General features: G+C 35.9%; 1 protein-coding gene across 1 annotated transcript in view; it reads left to right on the top strand.

The window, feature by feature from the left end:
- Window positions 1-19,911, top strand: part of PIK3C3 (phosphatidylinositol 3-kinase catalytic subunit type 3) — a 147,775-nt gene that overhangs the window by 53,288 nt on the left and 74,576 nt on the right. Inside the window, exons 10-12 of the mRNA XM_047086907.1 lie at window positions 7,808-7,993; window positions 12,610-12,764; window positions 14,365-14,455. Of these exons, the coding sequence (XP_046942863.1) occupies window positions 7,808-7,993; window positions 12,610-12,764; window positions 14,365-14,455 (432 nt within the window). The remainder of the gene's footprint in view (window positions 1-7,807; window positions 7,994-12,609; window positions 12,765-14,364; window positions 14,456-19,911) is intronic.

The raw sequence follows: 19,911 nt of genomic DNA, 5'->3' as shown, positions 1-19,911 counted from the left end.
GATTAAATGTGAACTTTAAGTCTCTTTTAGTTCTTAAAATAGTCTGTAAATTCTTAGAACATAGGTTCAAGGGCTAACTCTTAAGATCTAAGAATAATAACCAGTATCTGTTAATCAGCCACAGTATGCCAGGGATCTTTTAAATCCCACAACAACCCCAGAATGTTGGTGTGATCATGAGTGTTCTATATATGAGGAAGCTGAGTCTTAAAGACATTAAGGAACCTGTGCAAGAAGCACAAAGCTCTTATACCATCTTGATGTGCTCACATCTGTGAATTAGAAGAGAACTTAGTGGATTTTAGAGAAAATATTTGCAACATCACGTACATGCCTCAGCAGGAATTATGAAATGTGTTGGGCACAAAACATAGCAGCATCAGGAAAATTAATATCTGTCAGAAAGCTATTACATAATTATATGAGAATGAATGAATATGTTTTACAATCTCATGAGACTGTCTTTAGCTACTTTAACTTGTTTTTCTGAAACAATTTTATTTCTTTTCATTTCTAAAGTAAAGGTAAAAATTCAATTGCAGCTCATCTTAAACTTTCCAGCTTTACTTCTTTATCTTTTATTGATGCCTTGGGAGATTCTTTGTAGATGAATTATATTAACTCTCCTTTACATCCTTAACAAGAGTGAAAGAAGAATTTTAAATTTCCTATAGCTTTGAGTGTTATTCTCTTCATGACTGCAAAAAAGGAAATATTCATCAATAAAAACTTAGGTTGTGATTCTGGGTTTCATAAAAAGATTGAGTTAGTACATGATACTCTGTTAAATGAAGAAAAACCTTGGTCACAGAAATTGCATCTTGAATGTAGAAGAGTGTTTGCTAAAACACACAGCAAGATATTGAATTAAACCTGTTAGAATGTATGGGTTCAAGAAGCATAGAAAAGATTTACAGAGCAGAACTGCCTTAGATAGAAACACTTGCAAGAAAAATTGTTTGTTTAAACAAGTAGTCACTTCCCACCGAAATTCAATTACTTCCAGATATGTGCAAAAGAAATAAAATGCTCAAGTGATATAAAGTATGTGACAAGTTTCATTTAACTAGTTGATTTCAAGTTTTTGAAATGTGGGTGATGAAACTTCAGTTCTCAGGACACATTATAGGATTCTTATGATCACTAGAGTAGAACAAACAATATTTCTTAATGTTTGGGAAGCACTTTTCAGTAGACCAGATATATATATTGGCTTTCAAGTGACCAGAAGAATTATTCACACAGCCACATTTGTGTCTTTGTAATAATTTAAAATGGGTTTTGTAGAAAACAAATACTCTTGTACTCCTGTCCCTTAATTTACTTACACAAAGAAGTTCTTTCCGTGTCAGTTTCTCTGAAACTGATTTAGGTTATTTGGCATTGGGCCCTGAAGCTGAAAAGATTTGGTGGAGAGAAAACAGTGGTCAAAAATTGATGGAAATTAGTTCTTACAAACTTACATTTCTTATTTACTTTTTAATTAAATTTGGTCTTTCCACCTATTTTTTTCTAAATGACCTGTCTTAAGTATTTTGGATGAAAACCTTCTACTCTGGATGTGATGTTGCACCTACGAAGTTCACAGTAATCACTTTATCTAGCAAAACCAGTGAAATTCAGGAAGATTTTAAAAATTTGTGGTCCATACTATGTAGAACTATTTCTACATAGTATGGAAAGTGGCTTATATTATGAAATCCAAAATGTGAATATTGTAACTTTTCAAAACCAATAAATGGTAAATGGCTTCTTATAAAAATGTTAATTGAAGATAACTTTCTTAATGCCTTTCTGTTATCTTTGGGGGAAAAAAAGCATAGGAACTGTCACACAGTGGAGGTAATAGTGATGCACTGAATGTTCATATGAGGCTTTTCCTGAAGTAGCTGTTGGGACCGTAACATCAGGACAATAATCATATTTGTGCTGTCAAGAAGTCGATGAGGAGCAGAAATGAATTCACTTCAGCAAGCAAAGTTACCACTTTGGCCTAGTAATATTTAGACTCTAGGCTTCGAGATACCATTTCTCTGTCTTCATATAAATTAAAACTGTTTTTAGGGAAAGGATATTTATACAGAATCAAAATGGGGAAACATAAGCATGTAAATTGATTAAAGGTTATCCTCCTAATAAACATTTAGGTAATTACTATAATAGATATGTAGAGTATAGCAAGATCAGTGTGCTATGATATGAAGGAAATTTCACAGAGCAAAAGATTGGTCTTAAAGTTTGAATAAGCTTCGATGATATTTTTTATGTGATGATCATTTTTCATGGAGAAGAAAAGCATGAGTAAGGCAGCATGTTAAGTTCAGAGACAGAAAAATTTGTGTGAATGGTTATGAAATAAACAAGTTGGAGTCAGTTTGAGCCTTGGATTCTAGCTTGGGAGTTGGATTTCACTGGTGATAGGAAACCACTAAAGCAACAGAGTATGTCTTAAGAAGTGATGTTTTAAGGAAGTTGAATCAGGGTGGGTTGGAGCAGATCTGAGAATGAAAGAAGAGACCTAATTAGGAGACTCATGTATGATTTTGAGAGTGATCTTGGAGGGCAGGGGAAGGAGAGGAGAATGTGTAAGATGACTTGCTGACAACTCCCAGGAGTTAGGCTTGAGTGCCTGAAATAATGAAATAGGGCAAATGGAAGGAGCAGGGTGAGCAGATATTTTCAATTTTGAAATTAGAAGCACAACTGTGATACTGTGATCTAATAAGAAATATATACTTGGTTTTTGTTTCTGGCACAGTTTCTAAAGCCCTGGGGATTTCCTGAGTGGTAGGGATGGGGGTGGTGTCTTTTTGTTATTCATAATAAGCCCCTTTCAGCCATACCTGAGTTTATGCTAATGAGGTGATTCTTGCAAGATGGAGCTGGTTGCTAGAGGAACCAACCAGATGAATATGATTAGAGGGTTGGAATTTTCAACCCCACCCCATGACTTCTGGGAGAGGGACTAGGCATTGCATTAATCAACAGTGGCCAGAATAAATCAAACCTATGTAATGGAACCTTCATGAAAACCTATAACGACAAGGTCTGTAGAGCTTCTGGGTTGGTGAATGCATTCATGTGACAGGAGAGTGGCACATCCAAACCTCTATAGGGACAGAACCACCTCTGCTTGGGACTCTTCCAGACCTGTCCAATGTACCTTTTCATCTGGTTATTCATTTTGTATCTTTTGTAATAAACCAGTAGTAATAAGTAAAGTATTTCTGAGTTTTGTGAGCTATTATAGCAAATTACTGAGCCTGAGGAAGGTGTCATTGGTAACTTCTGATTTGTAGCCAAGTCACACACAAGTGTGGGCAACCTGGGGATCCAAAATTTGTAATTGGCTCTAAAACAGGAAGCAGTTTTGTGAGACTGACGCTTTAACCTGTGGAATCTTCAGTAACTCCAGGTAGTTTCAGAATTGAACTAGATTTTGGGACATCTAGTTGGTGTTCTCAGAGAATTAAGCAATTGTTTGGTGTGGAAAACGACACATTTGTTGTCAGAAGTGTCCTGAGTAGAGGAATAGATTTCCCTTTAGCAACAAATTAGAAATTTCCCATAACTTAGTTGGTAGAAGTTAAAAATAGAGATATATATGATGAACATAGTTTTTTTCAACTCTGAAGTGATTGTGAATGTGATTCTAAGAATAGGAGATAATAGTGAAGAGGTTCTAAGATCAGAAGGGAGGTTAATTAAATACTGGTATTTAGGGGCGCTTGGGTGGCTCAGTCGGTTAAGTGTCTGGCTTAGGTCATGATTCATGGTTTGTGAGTTTGAGCCCTGCATCAGGCTTTGCGCTGACAGCTCAGAGCCTGGAGCCTGCTTCCGATTCTGTGTCTCCCTCTCTCTGTCTGCCCTCCCTCCCTTGCTTGCTCTTTATCTCTCTTTCAAAAATAAACATTAAAAAAAAATTGGAAATACTGCTATTTAAAACATGGCAATAAAAGTGGTAATGTTGTCATTTGACATTGCACCCAACATCAGAAGTAGAATAACAATAATATCAGATGATAAAATAATTAACATCAAATATATATTATTTCCAAATTATTTCCAAAGTACTGTTCTAAACATTTGCGTTCAGTAACTTATTTAATCATTACTGCAACTTTATAGGACAAGTCACTTAAAAGTTAAATAATGTTCTAGAGGTGACTCAGCCAAAAAGTCATGGAGCTGGGAATTAGGATTTGACCTCAAACACTCTGGCTCGAAAGCCTGTACTCTCCATTTATCAGTGGAAACTCTAAAGATAAAATTGCTTTTGAATCCTTAAATTTACATACATCAGTACAGCATCTTTAAAGGGCCAGGAATTAAGTATTATTATTGCTTCAGATTCTTACATTTTCTATCTTTCTCATTTCCCTTCTCCTTGTTTTCCTTCTTCATCCTACTACCTCTTTGCTTACATTTGTAACATTCAGCATTAAAAGTTGTATAATTCTTTGTACAGTGTCTTAAGTTCCTTGGCAGCAGCATGCTATAAATCTTACTAGTAAATCTGTAAATCTGAGAATCTGGGGGTTAGATTGTTTCAGTTACTGAGCTGAGTACATCAGCATGCTGCAAGATTTGCTTGTAAGTACATATCTGCACATTTCTATTAAGACTGCTGATGTGCTGTGAAATGGAAAAGGTTTTGCTGTAGTTATTTAAGAAGTATTGCTTTGTTTCAACATTCAACATAGAAATGCATTCTAGAAGTGAAAAATAAAATGCATGGAGTAAGTTAGAAGGGTGGTCTGTGTTCTTACATGGAGAGGGAGCACTGTGCTAAGTGGCATGCTGTCGGTACTGAAGAAATGGATAGCTACCCTTTCGGAACAGACTCCAGTTGTAGAGATAAGAATGCCCACAAAAGTGTTTGGCAGTTAAGAAGAGCATCATTTGAATGAAAGGGGTAAAATTGAGGTAAGTACTAAAGGAAGAGCTCAAAGTTGCTGAGAACTTACTGGAAAAGTTGAGTCTGACAAGCTGGCCTTGAAGATGACATTACTGTTTGGGTGAAGAGCATGGGGAAAGCTTGTAGACAGGAATTAGAGAGTGATGTATTAATTAGGTTAAGTTGGTTGAAGCATAGAAAGAGAATGGGAGTTAGCTTAATGAGAGAGGATTGTGGTGAGAAGTATCATTGAAGTGTTTTGAGAAAGAAGCCAAGGTTTTGTTGTTATGTTTGTTTTTTGTTTTGTTTTGTAAATTAGAGTGATCCTATTATCTAATGGGAAACCACACTATAACAATATGGTAGTCATCATTAACTATTGGAAAAGTTGTCCATGTATTGGGGGGGAGTTAAATTTACTCTCATTCTCTGCAATGAAACGGACATTGGGAGGAAGTTACATGAAAACACTTCTGTCTTTTGGTTCATTATAGTTAAAAAACAACAAAAATGGCTTCAAAGTAGGTACTTTAGAAATTAGCCACTGGAATTACTTAAATATTAAGTCTCTTTTTGTCAGGGATATTAGAAGATACATTTCTGTTGACAATTGGTGGTTCATGCTAACATTACTTCCAACTTGAGCTTCTGAGAATTCCTGTGAAATGATTAGAAGAGAAACTGGTATTAAGGCTCTTAGCTAGAAGGCTATGCTAAACTCTAAATGTGTGGTGTAGTGAGAATCAAGCTGAGGGGAAAAATGCAGGAAATATTGCTTGGGAAATAATGGACAGGAATTGGTAATGTATTTAGGAGATCAGTGTTGATGGAATAATGGCTCTACGGGGCATGGATTTAGGCAGTTAGGAGATGGCAGTGCCTTAATGGTAGGGAGGAACCATCTGGTGAAAGATGCATGGGCTCAGAGTTAGTGGATCCCAGTTTTGGGTGTAGCTTCTTCACCATTTTGAGGTGACAGGCAAGCCACTGACTTCATTGAGATTATATACAGTTTGAGCACTGGACTAGATAATCTCCATCGGGCCTTTTTGCTTAATTTACTTAAATCAAGAATAAGTTAGGTCATGGGCATTAGGGTTCATTTTATGTCATACTAACCAATAACTGTGTTTTGTTGTCCAAAAGGGCATTTTCTTCAGAACTGTATTAGATTACTAATGAAAAGATTTTAGTTGGGCAGAACAGGAATTTTAAATTAAAAAAAAAAAAATTTTTTTAACGTTTATTTTTGAGAGACAGAGAGAAATAGAGCATGAGCAGGAGAGGGGCAGAGAGAGAGAGAGAGGGACACACAGAACCGAAGCAGGCTTCAGGCTCCGAGCTGTCAGCACAGAGCCCAACACGGGGCTCGAACTCACAGACTGCAAATTCATGACCTGAGCCAAAGTCGGACGCTTAACCGACTGAGCCACCCAGGTGCCCCAGGAATTTTAAATTTTAAAGTTATCTTTGTTCAAGAGATGAATTCATAGACAAAGAGAAAGAAGAAAATGGGATCAGCCAGGAAACTGTTCCCAGTGGGGAGATGTGACAATAGAGATAGTTTTTTATGGAGAACAAATATACAACCTTGTTAAAAGAGCACTTATTATGTATGCAACCATGAATGATATGCTCGAAGGTCATTTATTTACCTGGACAATCTTGTAAAAACTTTAGATAGTTATGCTGCTTGTCTAAAGAAGTGAGGTTCCAGAAAGATACTACAAACAGGTAGCTGAATCATAGAATATTTGTTGCTGCTTCTGTGTTTTTCTCTATGCTTGTTTGTGTGGAGTTTTTGTTTGTCTTTTAAAATAGTTACTTCTCTGTGTAAGAGATGTACATATTTAATTTAGTTTGAGCCCTCATGTGTGAGTATCTAGGAAACCCAGTGATCCTGGGGAGGTTTGAGAGTGAGGTTCATGGTAGGGATTGTACCTTTGCTTGACTTTGAACTCTTTTTATTTATTGGCTGCAATATTTTATGTCCCATGTTGATGTTGTAAAATGAAGGTTGTTTGTAAAACATCTCATGAGAATATGTACGCCTCATTTCCATGTCTTGAGGCCTGCACTATTTTGTTATTAAAAAAAATTTTTTTTAATGTTTATTTACTTTTGAGAGAGAGAGAGAGGGCGGGGGGGGGGGGTGCAGAGAGAGAGGGAGACACAGAATCTGAAACAGGCTCCAAGCTCCGTGCTGTCAGCAGAGTCCTAATCCGGATCTTGAACTCAGGAACCGTGAGATAATGACCTGAGCCGAATTTGAATACTTCACTGAAGGAGGCACCCCAAGGCCTGTGCTATTTTAAAATAAAAAAGGAAAATGAGGAAAAGTCAAAGAAAACTTAAAAATTTGTAGTGCTCTGTATAGTGGTTTAACTTGAAAAATGTAGGGTCGCCTGGTACAAGGTACAAGGTACAAGCCAGTACCTTCATGTGGGTTCAGACTGGGTGGCTCAGTCCGTTAAGTGTCTGACTTTGGCTCAGGTCATGATCTCATCACGGCTTGTGGGTTCGAGCCCCGCGTCTGGCTGTGTGCTGACAACTCAGAGCCTGGAGCCTGCTTCGGATTCTGTGTCTCCCTCTCTCTCTGCCCCTCCCCTACTCACGCTCTGTCTCTCTCTCTCTGTTAAAAATAAATAAAACCTTAAAAAAACCAAGAAAAAACTAAGCTGAAAAATGTAAAGTTACAGGGAACATGCTTTTTTTTTTTCTTTCTGTCCTGCAGTATTTTTCTAGGAACATATGTGTAACTATGTTTAGTGGTTACACATGGAGTCTGTCATCAATTCTGTGACTTTGTCATCAGGACCAAGTGGGAAACTCTGCCTACTCACTCTTGACCTTTCCTTTTCCCAGGTAATAGGCTGTTGTTTCTAATGTTAAAATCTTTTCTGATTTTAGGCTTTAACAAAATTCTTGAAATGTGTTAATTGGGATTTACCTCAGGAGGCTAAACAGGCATTGGAACTTCTAGGAAAATGGAAGCCAATGGATGTAGAGGACTCCTTGGAGCTTTTATCCTCCCATTACACCAATCCAACTGTGAGGCGTTATGCTGTTGCCCGGTTGCGACAGGCAGATGATGAGGTACATTGTTACTCATTACTCTTCTTTGGGTACATTTTAAACTAGAGCCTGATTATAGACTCATTTACTCCTCTCCACTCAGTCCAGTGTGTGTGTGTGTGTGTGTGTGTGTGTGTGTGTGTGGTAGAGAGAGGGAGAGAGAGGGAGATAGGTAGACCGGAGAGAGAGAAAGAGAGATTTTTAGAAGGGAAGAGGATATACTAGGTGTGTTTTCAGAAGTAAAATTAAAATATTCCTCCAAGGACTCTTCTGTGAAATGAAAATTTACTTCCTGATCTGTTACATGATAGGACAATCTCTCCCAGGACATTTACCTGGCAGCAGAGCTTGTATTGCTCTGTCTGGAAAAAGGAATTCTAATGAAAAATGGTTTAATGCGGCACCAGCTAGGGAATAATTCAGATCCCCTCTATCAGTCAGTATACAACAAGCCACATTTAATTGCAGCCTTGAGAAGCCCTTGGGGCCTTTAAAGCATAGAGATGCATGGTCATCTTACTCTCCTTCAAACTTCTCCTTTAAACTTTCAGCTGCTGACAATTACGTGTATATGTAGATTTTCTGAAGGTGGTTTGAATCCTCTGGAAAGCCAAGCCTGCAAACTTTATGCTGGCTATTTATATACGTATAAAACCACCAGGGAAGGAGGAACACTTTGTGGACACAAAGCATTGCTGGATTTTGAATTGGAGTTATTCCTAATAAGATAGAGTAATCCAGCAAGGTTTTTAACGTACTAATTTTTATATGGTGAATGAATGCCTTTTCCAAACATAACCTAATAATTTATGCTAGCCTGCAGGGCTTATGGGATACAGGATAACTTTTCTCAAGCCTCGATGTATATAACAATGTTGTTTCCATAGAATAACTAATACTGAAGATCTTTTTTTAAAAAAAGTCATTTTGAATTTGTAGTGGCAAAACATAGCACTAAGGTCGATGTATGTCTTTAATTATAGTAAAATATGAGCACTAAAGTAAATAGTCTAGTGAATGCTCACATATAATTTACCCATCTTCAGTTGCCAGCTCACAGCTAGTCTTGTTTCATCTGTAACACCACTTATTTTCTCTTCCCCTTTTCCTACCCTTCACCGGATTATTTGGAGGCAAATCTCAGCTGTTGTATAATTTTATTGGAACAGTGTTTTTTACTCTCCTGTCAAAAAGCAATCCTAAGCATTGTGATTCAGCATATTATCTTCTTCCTCACTGTCTTTACTGTATCACAAGTAAAATTTATTACATATTTATTTGAAATGTAGAAATGTTGAAATATTTATTGTGAAATTAATTGGAAATTTAACTTAAATCATTAATTCTCAATGTTTGATATGAGTCATAGCGTTTAGCTAAAGGCCTCTGGGCTACAGTCAAGACAGTACCTTCGTGTGGGTTCAGAATTTAAATAGAAAAATTATCAGTCCTAATTTTTGATTGTCTTATTTCAATTCCCTCACAAGCTTCTAGCTTAGTATTTGATTGTCTCTGGAGATAGCTGTATTCATGCAGGTACTGAACTATTTCCAGACCATTTTAGAATTTTTGTTATTAGGTAGAGGATAATGATAGAAACATTGTGTACACTTTAAATTGCAAAATATGGTAGTTTTTTTTAGGTTTTAGAGATCTTAATCTTTGAATACCTTTCTGAATTTAATTTGCTAATATTCTATGTAGGAATTTTTTATTTTTATTTTTATAAATTGTTTTTTTCCTTAATGTTTATTTTTGAGAGAGAGAAACTGAGAACGTGAGTAGGGAGGGGCAGAGAGAGGGAGACACGGAATCCAAAGCAGGCTCCAGGCTCTGAGCTGTCAGCACAGAGCCCAGTGTGGGGCTCGAACTCATAAACCATGAGATGATGACCTGAACTGAAGTCGGATGCTTAACAACTGAGCCACCCAGGTGTCCCTTTAGGAATTTTTTAAAAACTGTATTTCTTATTGTTGTGTGGTTCAAAAGGAGAGGTTCCCCATTAGAGTTTGAGGAGGAAGTGGCATTAGAGATACTCATTAAAGGAAGAATAAATGTTCACAGTTGGACATGAGTTTACATTTTAAGTGGAGAGACCAAAATGAGCAAAGGCAAGGAGAGTGAAAAGTAATAAGAAAATAGCAAGTATTTCACTTTAACTGGAATGTGGGATGTATGTAGCTAGCTGTTCAGGATGTGAGATCAGAACCTGTGTCCTTCTAACTGTAAATGCCTATATGAAGAATTACTCTTAATTCAATAAGAAATGGGAAGTCACTTAGTGATTTTTGATACGGAATTTTGCCTGTGTACCCTGAAGCATTAGAATTAACTTGTTATTGAGAGAAATGGTGATCACTATCTAGATAATATTCCATAGCTCTTGGGAAATTTTACTGAATTGCCTCAGATGGAAACCTGTTCTTTTCTTTTGTTTTACTCCAATGCTATGTCCTTCATGCTTAGAGGAATTTTATGTTTTTCAAGATGTGACTATATAATGAGCAAATAGACTTTGTACAAATGAAGGAAAGTATAGTTTGAATATAGAATACCAAACCAACAAATCAGATAGTGATGAGTGACAAAAAGAGGAACGTTTTCTTCTGAATTCCTCCTTTGTGGGGAATTTAATAACGATATAGCCCTTTTGATTTCATGTGGAAAGTCTTCTATAATTGGGAAAACATAACAGGTGATATACTCAGCAGCATTTTCGAAGCATGCTTAGCAGTGAAACACAATTACTTAATTCTCCTGAGAAGGATATTTGTCATTAAATATATTAATCAATTTTTTGTTATGAAATTCACCTTTTTTCCCTTAGAAAAAGCGTACCTATTGCTATTAGATGTCATAAGTCTCAAAATAATAGTAGAAAATCAGATGTTTATTACTCCAGTTAAAAAATGGTTTTGGGGCACCTGGGTGGCCCAGTCCGTTAAGCTCTTGATTTTCGCATAGGCTGTGATCTTATGCTTTGTGTGATCGAGCCCTGCATGGGTCTCTGTGCTGACAGTCTGCTTGGGATTCTTTTTCTCTCCCTCTTGCTCTGCCCCTGTCCTGCTCGAACTCTGTCTCTCTGTCTCTCTGTCTCTCTGTCTCTCTGTCTCTCTCTCTCTCAAAATAAATAAATAAACATTAAAAAAAATGATTTTTAGAGAACAAAACACTGTAGAGGTGCTCTGATACAGTCATTTGATTTCTCTGGCCACTGACATTGATATATTTGAATATGAATGAATAGGCCAGTTAAACTTTTATTTAATTTTTTTTGTGGCAAAATCATAGTCGTGAAATCCTGTGTATTTTTCCCCTGTCGCTATTTAGATAATGATAAAAATATTGACTATGTCAATGTAAGAAAAAAGGTACGAAAAAAAAATACAGTGGAGTATAAAGTAAAGGAAAATAGGTTGTTGGGAGTGGACTTTGTCCTCATGGAGTTTGCAGTAAACTGGAGAAGATGAAGAGTAAATAAGCAAATAACTACAAATTCTATAGCTGTTACAAGTAAGGAAGGAAAGTGTGGATCCCGACTGAAGTTCTGACAGGGGATTTCACTTGGCTTATAGGCCTAAAGAGGAGACTGAGATTGAGGTGGTATTCATCAAGTCTCAACAATTATCTGATTATGAGTTTTGAGGGGCTAACTAGGTGAGTAGCAACTAGAACTCGAAGATAATGAAACTTTAAAAAAGTGTTTGAGTTGTGTGGATTTCTTCAGTTTATAATTGGTTTTAAAAGTGACACTTTGGGAGTTTTCTTAATAGTCATTGAGAAGGGCTAAGAACTACATTTATGGAGAGTAAGATAGGCTTCATATCCATTCTAAACGTTAAACTGGAAAAGTCTTTTTACATTAAAGGAAAACTCAGAAAAGTAAAAACGATTTTGTTGACACTTTTGAGTCCTAATTATCGTGTTGATTGTCAATATCAGTATGGGAAATTTAACCTTGGGCATTTGTTTTTTTAAGCCATTATTGCTAGTTGGCAGGAAAGTAAGCTTTTCCCGTAACCAAGAGTGTTAAAATTAAAATGTCTGTTTTATAGGATTTTTCCATTTAGGTAGCAACCCAAATTCTCTAAAACCTGAGCTCTCAAGAAAAAAAAAGAAGAAAGGACTCAGGATTAAAAAAAAAAAAATCCTAACCAGAAAAGTTTATGAAACAGGAATTCTTTGAGAACTTGAAAATTTGGAGTTTCTTATGAAATCTTAGACATAAAATGCCGTTATCTGATCTATTGCTGAAAAAAGGATCCTTTCTAAATTTTTTAGTTTTACACGAACCATCTTAATCCTTGTTTTTGTTTTCTGCCTTGCTTTTTTGGATACCACTTTAAATGCATTTATTGGCCATTTACTCTGTGCCAGGCACTGTTTTGTGACTTTCTTCTATTAACTGATTTAATCCTCACAACGTATCTCTAAGGTATAGATGATTTTGTCCATTTTACAGATGAGGACCCCGTGAGGCAGCAAGAGGTTAAATAACCCAGTAACTTGCCAAAAGTAGCACAGCTGATAAGTGGTAGATGAAACTAAACTATTAGCTTGCTATTTAAGAATAAATGATGTCTATAATCAGTTGCATTTGTTTTTCTAATATTAGCCTATTTTTGTTTGTTTTCCAGGATTTGTTGATGTACCTATTACAGCTGGTCCAGGCTCTCAAATATGAAAATTTTGATGACATAAAGAATGGATTAGAACCTACCAAGAAGGATAGTCAGGGTTCAGTGTCAGAGAGTGTGTCAAATTCTGGAATCAATTCTGCAGAAATAGATAGGTATGGATATGCAGGGAGGGCTTATGTTCAAATCTAATAGTCTCCCCTCTTTTCAAACTTCTCCTTTCCTTTTTCCTTAGATGTACCAAGCCCTAGTTGGTACTAAGTTTAAAGTTGTACCGATAAATGTGACATATGCACTCACAGAACACACATTACTGTATTACAGAGCAGTGTTTTGCAAGCTGTGGAGTCAGAATACTTGAGTGAAAATCTTGACTCTGCCACTTACTAGCTGTGTAAACTTGTGTAAGGTGCATAATCTCTGCTTGGCCCCAGTTTCTCATCTTAAAAATGGGAATATAATAATAGTAACTGATTTTTGCAGGTTGTTGGAAGATTAAATGAGTTAATACACATAAAGCACTTAAGATAGTGCTTGGTAAGAGTTAGAAAGTGCTCATGCAAAAATAAAACAAATGGTGGGGCATGGTAGTGGACTCAAATATTTTATTGTAAAGTTTATGTTTTACACCTTTATGCTTTGCACCTTTTTAGTAGTCATAATAAAAAAAAATGCCATAGTACTTGAATTAAAAGCTGTTAACAACAATGACAATTAAGAACTCCCACCTCTGTAGCAGACACTGTGAGGGGGCCCACATACATTAAGTCATTTTAATAATCCTCTGAAGTACATATTCATATCTCTAATTTAGAAATGAAGGATGGAACAAGAAGTTAATTGTCCAGAGTCTTATATCCTACAAATGGTAGAGTTGACTCTAAAGCCCATGTTCTTTCTACTTTGCCATTTTAGTTTCCATAAAATCTTAAAGAATTTGAAACAAATAGGAACCTTTGGGTGAGAAACCTGAGGCTCAGTGATGAAAATTATTTTGTGAAGGTCATGAGATTTGTTAATGACAGATGAGGTCTAGAATTCAGATTTCCTGAATTAGTCCAATGATTACAATTATCCCATGGGCTTAAGTTTGTGTTTTTGAATTTTTCACTATGATTATGATACTGCTGTTTTTATCTTCTGTGTTTCATTTGAAGAAGAACAGAAAAACGGGAAAGATCATTTTTTTTCTTCTATCGTCTGCTTTATATTTTTTGTTTTTAAAAGAACAGACCCTTGACTTTGTCTTCCACTGTACTGTACTGGAGGTCTTTGGTCTCCAGTCATGCTTATTTACCTTCTTCCTTACTTCTGCCACCTAGAATATTTTCTTAGAAGTCTGTTAAGATTTTACAATGTAATGTAAGCTGTAATTGAGTATTTCCCAATTATGGTCTGCTGCTCACTAACTTCTATATTTTGTAAAAAGATAAAAAAAGAGATGGGCTGCTCTTGTGGGCAGAAATGTTTGGGAAATGGTGGTTTAAATTAAAATGGGCTTTTTAAAAAACTACAGTACTTATCAAAAACCTTTAATATGCCAGCTTGCACAAAAATCTTCCGAGAGGACTGTGGCCCATATTTGTTGACTATAGGCTTTTTCCAGGCTATGTGACTCTAGTGTTGCACACAACATGCTTTAGGAAGTGATGCTTTAACCAGACAGAGCTGAGGTGAACTATGCTAAAAAATGTATATCTTCTCTTATAGGCAGAGTATTTTACCTATCAGTTATATCTCCTATTACTTTTTCAGCTCCCAAATTATAACCAGCCCTCTTCCTCCAGTGTCTTCCCCTCCTCCTGCATCCAAAACAAAAGACAGTTCAGATGGTGAAAATCTAGAGGTGAGTACAAAGCTTTTCAAGTTTCCTACAGGAGAAATCTTATAAGATTTCAAATGAACATTTTATGTTGGTCTTTAAAACATTGATTTTGATTAATAAACAAAATATTACAACCTTATTAAATAACTTGTTTTATGATGTATGTTTATGACTTTCTTCTCAGCAAAAAGTGCCAGATAGTCTTCAATTCAAGGCATTTTATTGGTGCTTTGGGCATATAAATGGATTAATGAGAAATGTGAAAATAAACTGGGCGTAAATATTTTATTAAGGAAACTCAGAATATTTATTGTTAACATTTATGAATATTACTGTAATTGTCGGTATTTGTGATTACATTGTAGAAATGTATGACTTTGATACTGGGACTTTTATACTAAGTAGCTGTTTTTAACTCATAGAGAAAAATTAAGTGAAGTTCTTCTAAATAAGTAGACTGATTTTTGAGGTAAAATAGGCCAAATAGGCTAGCACTACTCTGAAAGGTACTTTTGGAAGTACATTTGCAGAAGCTGATGTAGTATGTTGTTGAATTTCTCCCCAAGACTTCTAATTTGAGAAGAACTTTTCACATCTCTGATGTTGAAAACAAATAGTACATGCTTTGATACTAGAAAGTTCAGCTAATTTTTTTTTAATGTATATGCATATTGCTTTTAGTCAGATTTTAGGAGTTAATGTTGATGAGTGCATTATTCCTGTTTTTATTACTGTTAACCAGAGTTTGATATCTGCCTACCTTTTGATATAATAGGAAATATTTAAAAAAGAATTTTACATTATAGGATCATAGAATCCTTAGGGGAGCCCTTTAAGTAAAGAACCATTTAGCTCCAGTTTAATTGTTTTGCCTTTTCAAAGCTAAGGTACTGATAGATTGATTCAATAATTCATCCTTTCACACACTTTTTTAAAAAAAGTTTATTATTTTTAAAATTTTTATTTTTTATATTAAAAATTTTTTAGATTTTAAATGTAAATTAAAAAATTTAATTTAATTTTTTTATATTAAAATTTTTTAAAATTTTATTTACTTTTGAGAGAGAGAGAGTGTGTGTGAGCAGGGGAGGGACAGAGATAGAGACACACACAGAATCTGAAGCAGGCTGCAGGCTTTGAGCTGTCAGCACAGAGCCTGATGTGGGGCTCAAACTCATTAACCATGAGATCATGACCTGAGCCGAAAGAAGTTGGATGCTTAACCAACTGAGCCACTCAAGCGTCCTTTAAGTTTATTTATTTTGAGAGAGAGAGACAGGGAGAGAAAGAATCCCAAGCAGGGTCTGCACTGTCAGTGTGGATCCTGATGCGGGTTTCGAACTCATGAGCCCCGAGATCATTACCTGAGCTGAAACCAAAAGTCAGATGCTTAATCGACAGACACCTAGGCACCCCTCACACATATTTTTTAAGCTCTTATTATGTACCAGAAACTATTCAAGGTGTGAGGGATGGTGCAAGAGAGAACAAAAGAGTCAAAATCTTTGTCTTCATGGAGCTTATATTGTGGTGTTTAGGCTGATGATAGTGATACTTATATATAGTAGAAAAGATAATAATATCTACTTTTTAAGGAAAAAATAAATCAGAGAGGGATGATTAGGGGGTGTTGGGGTGGGGTTAGACAGTTGTGATTTTGAAAAGCGGTCAGGGAAGGCCTCCCTGAAAAAGTAACATCTTTTGTAAAGGTGATAGAGGTGAGGGAACAACCATGTGGATGGTCTGGGGAAAGGAGCATGTGAGGCAGAGGGAACAGCCAGTATAGAGGCTAGAGCTTAAGTGTGTGAGGAAGAGCAGAGGATGCCTGGCTCCAGAGAGTGAGAAGAAGGGAGCATGGGAGAAGAATGAGTCCAAGAAAGAGCGGGAGATTAGCCATGCAGGGCCTTGTAGGCCATGTTACCAAATGACTTTTACTGAGAAGCTATTAAAATAATCCACATAAGACTTGTTGGTGGCTTAAACTAGGATAGTTTACATTGAAGAGTGTGTGAGGTGATTGGATTCTGAATGTTATATTCAGAATACAGTTGTACACACTGTCCTAGTTTTTACATATTTCTGATTCCTTCTCTTGTGAAAGAAGGTATATTCCCCAATTTTTGGATACACCATTGTACATGTCTGTTTGACCTGTTATTACTTAGTGATTAAGCCATTCTGCGTTTTCTCAGCTGAATAGTTTCTTAAAGGGTTTATGTAATTCAAGCTTTCCCAGAAAGCACTGGGACTTATTTTGAGTACTTTTTCCCTCCCCTTTCCTGTATTGCTCCCAGCAGAGTAATAATGCTGTACATGCAGTCATCCCCTTTAAGGTACTTCTAAATGATTAAGTGTTTAGAGATGTCTAGGTATTACTATCTGGCCAAGCTGAAATTCCCTCTCTTATCACTGCAGATACTAACATTCTTGTCTTCTCTTTGGCACTTGAGGAGTGTCTTGCCTTTTCCCATCATTCCTTTCCCTGTTCTTAGAGTTTTAGGAAACCACTATGCATGTCTGGCTAAATGTTAGAAACAAAATAGAAACTCAGTTAATCTAATTGCTCAAATATGGTCATTTTCCATAAATTCCCTGGATTCTTGAAAAGAAGATATATTCCCCAATTGTACACTATTGTACATTTATCACTAGAACAAGATTGAAGTTTTTCTGTGTTTGATATCTTAAGAATTAGGGTAAAAATACCCCTGTATCATGGTAGAATTGTCAATTTCTCCTTTTTGCCCCCTGTTGATGTTTGCTTTAAATATTTTGAAACTGTTTTATTAGGTGCATTCGAGTAAATTGATTCTTTTATCACTGTTTATTAATGACCTCCTTTATATTTAATCATATTATTTGGCTTAAAGTCTGTTTTGTTTGATAGTAATGGAACTTCGTCTTGATCAGTGTTCACTGGTACACTTTTCAGTCCTTTCATTTGAGTTTTTCTCTGGAAAGCATATAGCTTGAGTTCGTTTTTCAATCCTGTTTAACACTATTGTCTTTTAACTGGAGGTTTTACCCCATTTTTATTGTGTTTAGAGCTCTATTTGGATTTATTTCCTCATCTTATGTGTTGGTACTTTTCTCTCCTTAAATATTTTTTCCTTGCCTCTATTTGACTGGATCCCCTTCCTATCCTTTGTCTCTACCCCTAACTTGGAGGTTATATTGTCTTTATCAATTCTTTAACTGTGCTAGATATTTTAACATCCATCTTTTAAATTTGGCATAAGAAGTATTATCCTCCTCCAAAACAGTGTACCTCTTTACTTGTATGTCACTTTTACCCAGTGACTCAGTCCTATCTTATTTAATTCCCTAATTAGATAATATTATTGTTGTAAACAGTAGTAATAAGTATTTAGAGGTATTTATCTGTGTTCTTATTTACTGTTTCTTTTTATATCTTTGACCTTTAATAGGAGATCATTTTTTTCCCTAAAGCACATTTTTTTCTAGTTGTTTTAAAATTTTAAAAATTGCTCACCTAAATTGAGTTTAAAAATTGATAGTACATATATATGTACTAGCAAAAAGTACATTTGTTTCATGAATATTTTTATATTTAATTCTTCCCTGTTTATGCTCTGTAAATCATTTTTTAATGAAAATAGCACACTGTCAAGTGAAATATGTGTTCTCTATTCAAGTATATTTATAAAACTATATAAGACCATAATGTCCTTCTCAGAAAGCCAGAGATAAACTTTAGGCTTAGATTCTACCTGTTACATACATGGATTCAGTATTATGGCTTTCTGGTTGAGGCATTTCCTTACTGGACATTTAAATGTTGCCCATTTAAAATCTAGTGCTGAGGTTTTAGCTCTAAAATTAGATAAAATTCTTGCCACTTCTGACAGCATCTGGCATATCTGCTTTGTGATAACAGCGTTTTATTACTAGAGCTTACTTTCTGAAATACCCCTACCACATAGACACTTCTAGTCTGTTGATCTCTACCCCTTTTTTTGTTCATCAGCCCCCTTCAATATTTGCTTTCCTCCGAATATAGCTTTTATCCCTTGGCTCAGCATTTTAGTCATTTTTTTTTATTAGTACCTTCAGTTCCCCTAGTGAAATCTCAGCTCTTGATAAGGCTACTTACCTAATTGCTTTATACCTGAATATTGCTGAAGAAAAGCACATAGCCTAGCATGTTGGCATTACTCTAAATTCATGATCATAGACATCAGGTGAGCACTCAATGCTGTCTGCCATCTTACATTTCTCTCAGTGGGTTGGGTTGCTCTTCCTGCTCTGCAGTGACTCCTTCCTACTTTTTCTACTCTGTTCTTCATGCCCTGCCTCACACTTAATGGAAACAAATAGAAGTCACTAGGTAAGAATGGTCTCAATTTCCCATCACCAGGATTTACAGAATCCTTTTCCATCCTTTCCTTATGTTTTCTTACACAGAAGAAATATAACTCCCTTCAAAGATACATTCTCTTCTTTTCCTGGTAGAAATATTCAAATATGTCAGTATCTCTTCTCTGAAAAATTCAAAAATGAAACGAAACAAAACAAAACAAAAAAAACTCTTGACACCATATCCTTTGAAACAGCACCTTTATGATCAAGCTTCTAAAAGGAGTTGTTTGTACAAACTGACTCTTCTTCCTTTCTTTCCATTCTTTAATCCATATCATTCTGGCCTTGGCTTCCCATCTTTATATCAAAACTTACTTTGCTAAAGTGGGAAATGACTTTAATTTTTGTGGTTATATATACTTCTCAGTTCCTCTTTGTAGTATTCAGCAAAGTAAATGGCACCCTTCTTGAAGGACACTTCTCATGGTTTAGATGATACTGTACAGCCCATGTTTTCCTCCTCACTTCTCTGGCTGCGCCTTCTCAGTTCCCTTTGTCAGCACTTTCTCTGCTGCCTGACATTTTAATGTTCCTCAAGGTCTCAATTTATACTCTTGCCCCAGGCAGTACTGATAAACTCAAATTTATATGTCTTGCACATTTCTCTCATCTGAGTTTTAGATTCATATATCCAGAAACCTACTTGATCTCCTTTATATATCCGACAGGCATTTCAAAGTTAATATTTCAAAATACAACTCTTTCCCCACACTCCAACCTGTTCCTCAGTTGGAATTTCCATCTGTGAAGTAGCAGATCAGCCCATTTGTTAAACCTATACATTTGGAAGTTACTGTCCATTCTTTTCCTTCCTTCTTCCTTTCCGTCAGCAAGTCTTATTAATTATACTTCCCAAATGTTTTAAAAATCTGTTTTTTCCTCTCCATCTTCATTCTCAAGGTTCACTTTTGCAGACTACTGTAATAAGCATCCTAACTGATCTCAGGCCTATACTTCTCAGAGCAGCTGGAGTCATTTTCATAAAATAGAAATCAGATCATCTCATTCTTCTGCCTAAGACCTTTTGTTCTGTATCCATTGCTTTGCAGACAAAATCCATACTCAATAGTATGACCTTAAAGGTCTTGCACAATTGG

The sequence above is a fragment of the Lynx rufus genome, unplaced genomic scaffold, assembly GCF_022079265.1.
Source record: "Lynx rufus isolate CCGP_SWC_20201006 ecotype Redwood Valley unplaced genomic scaffold, mLynRuf1.p SCAF_22, whole genome shotgun sequence".
NCBI classification, from domain to species: Eukaryota; Metazoa; Chordata; class Mammalia; order Carnivora; family Felidae; genus Lynx; species Lynx rufus.
The sequence above is the reverse complement of the archived record's forward strand: the minus strand, read 5'-3'. Positions and strand labels throughout refer to the sequence as shown.